Source organism: Etheostoma spectabile, chromosome 24, assembly GCF_008692095.1.
Source record: "Etheostoma spectabile isolate EspeVRDwgs_2016 chromosome 24, UIUC_Espe_1.0, whole genome shotgun sequence".
NCBI classification, from domain to species: Eukaryota; Metazoa; Chordata; class Actinopteri; order Perciformes; family Percidae; genus Etheostoma; species Etheostoma spectabile.
Window position 1 is genome coordinate 396,514 of NC_045756.1, and position 446 is coordinate 396,959.

Below are 446 nucleotides of genomic sequence, written 5' to 3' on the forward strand. Positions count from 1 at the left end.
ATCAGCTCCAGGCTCTAACTCGCGTCCCGATGAGCTGCACGTCAGGATTTATGTTATATTTATGTTTTCCTTTTGCTGTTGCAGGAGAAAGGATTCCACTTGATGGGAGAATCCTCTTTCCTGGCCTCCTGGGTCAATCGCTGTGCCATGATGATGGGTATGTGTGTGTGTTTTTTTAAGATAGTGTTGCTGTTTGGCAGTCAGCCCGCTTCATCTTTTGTCAAACCTACAACCCAGGGAATGTTTTTTCTCACTTAACGTTTTTTTTTACATCTTTGCCCCATAAGAAACCCTTGTTATGTACTTCAATGTAAGTGGCATGTGACCTGTTGTCACCACTGCTGCTCTGGAGAGATAATTTAGGTCATTTTAAATCCTCTAAGGCACGGGTGTCAAACTGAACTTCACTAAGGGCCACACTGGAAAATAAGAATCACATCAAGGGC

At 43.5% G+C, this 446-nt stretch overlaps 1 protein-coding gene across 1 annotated transcript in view; it reads left to right on the forward strand.

Moving 5' to 3' along the window:
- The window catches only part of map3k2 (mitogen-activated protein kinase kinase kinase 2), a gene marked incomplete at its 3' end in the record, with an annotated part of 13,790 nt that overhangs the window by 3,116 nt on the left and 10,228 nt on the right, over nucleotides 1–446 (forward strand). Inside the window, 1 exon segment of the mRNA XM_032506202.1 lies at nucleotides 85–157. Within this exon segment, the coding sequence (XP_032362093.1) occupies nucleotides 103–157 (55 nt within the window).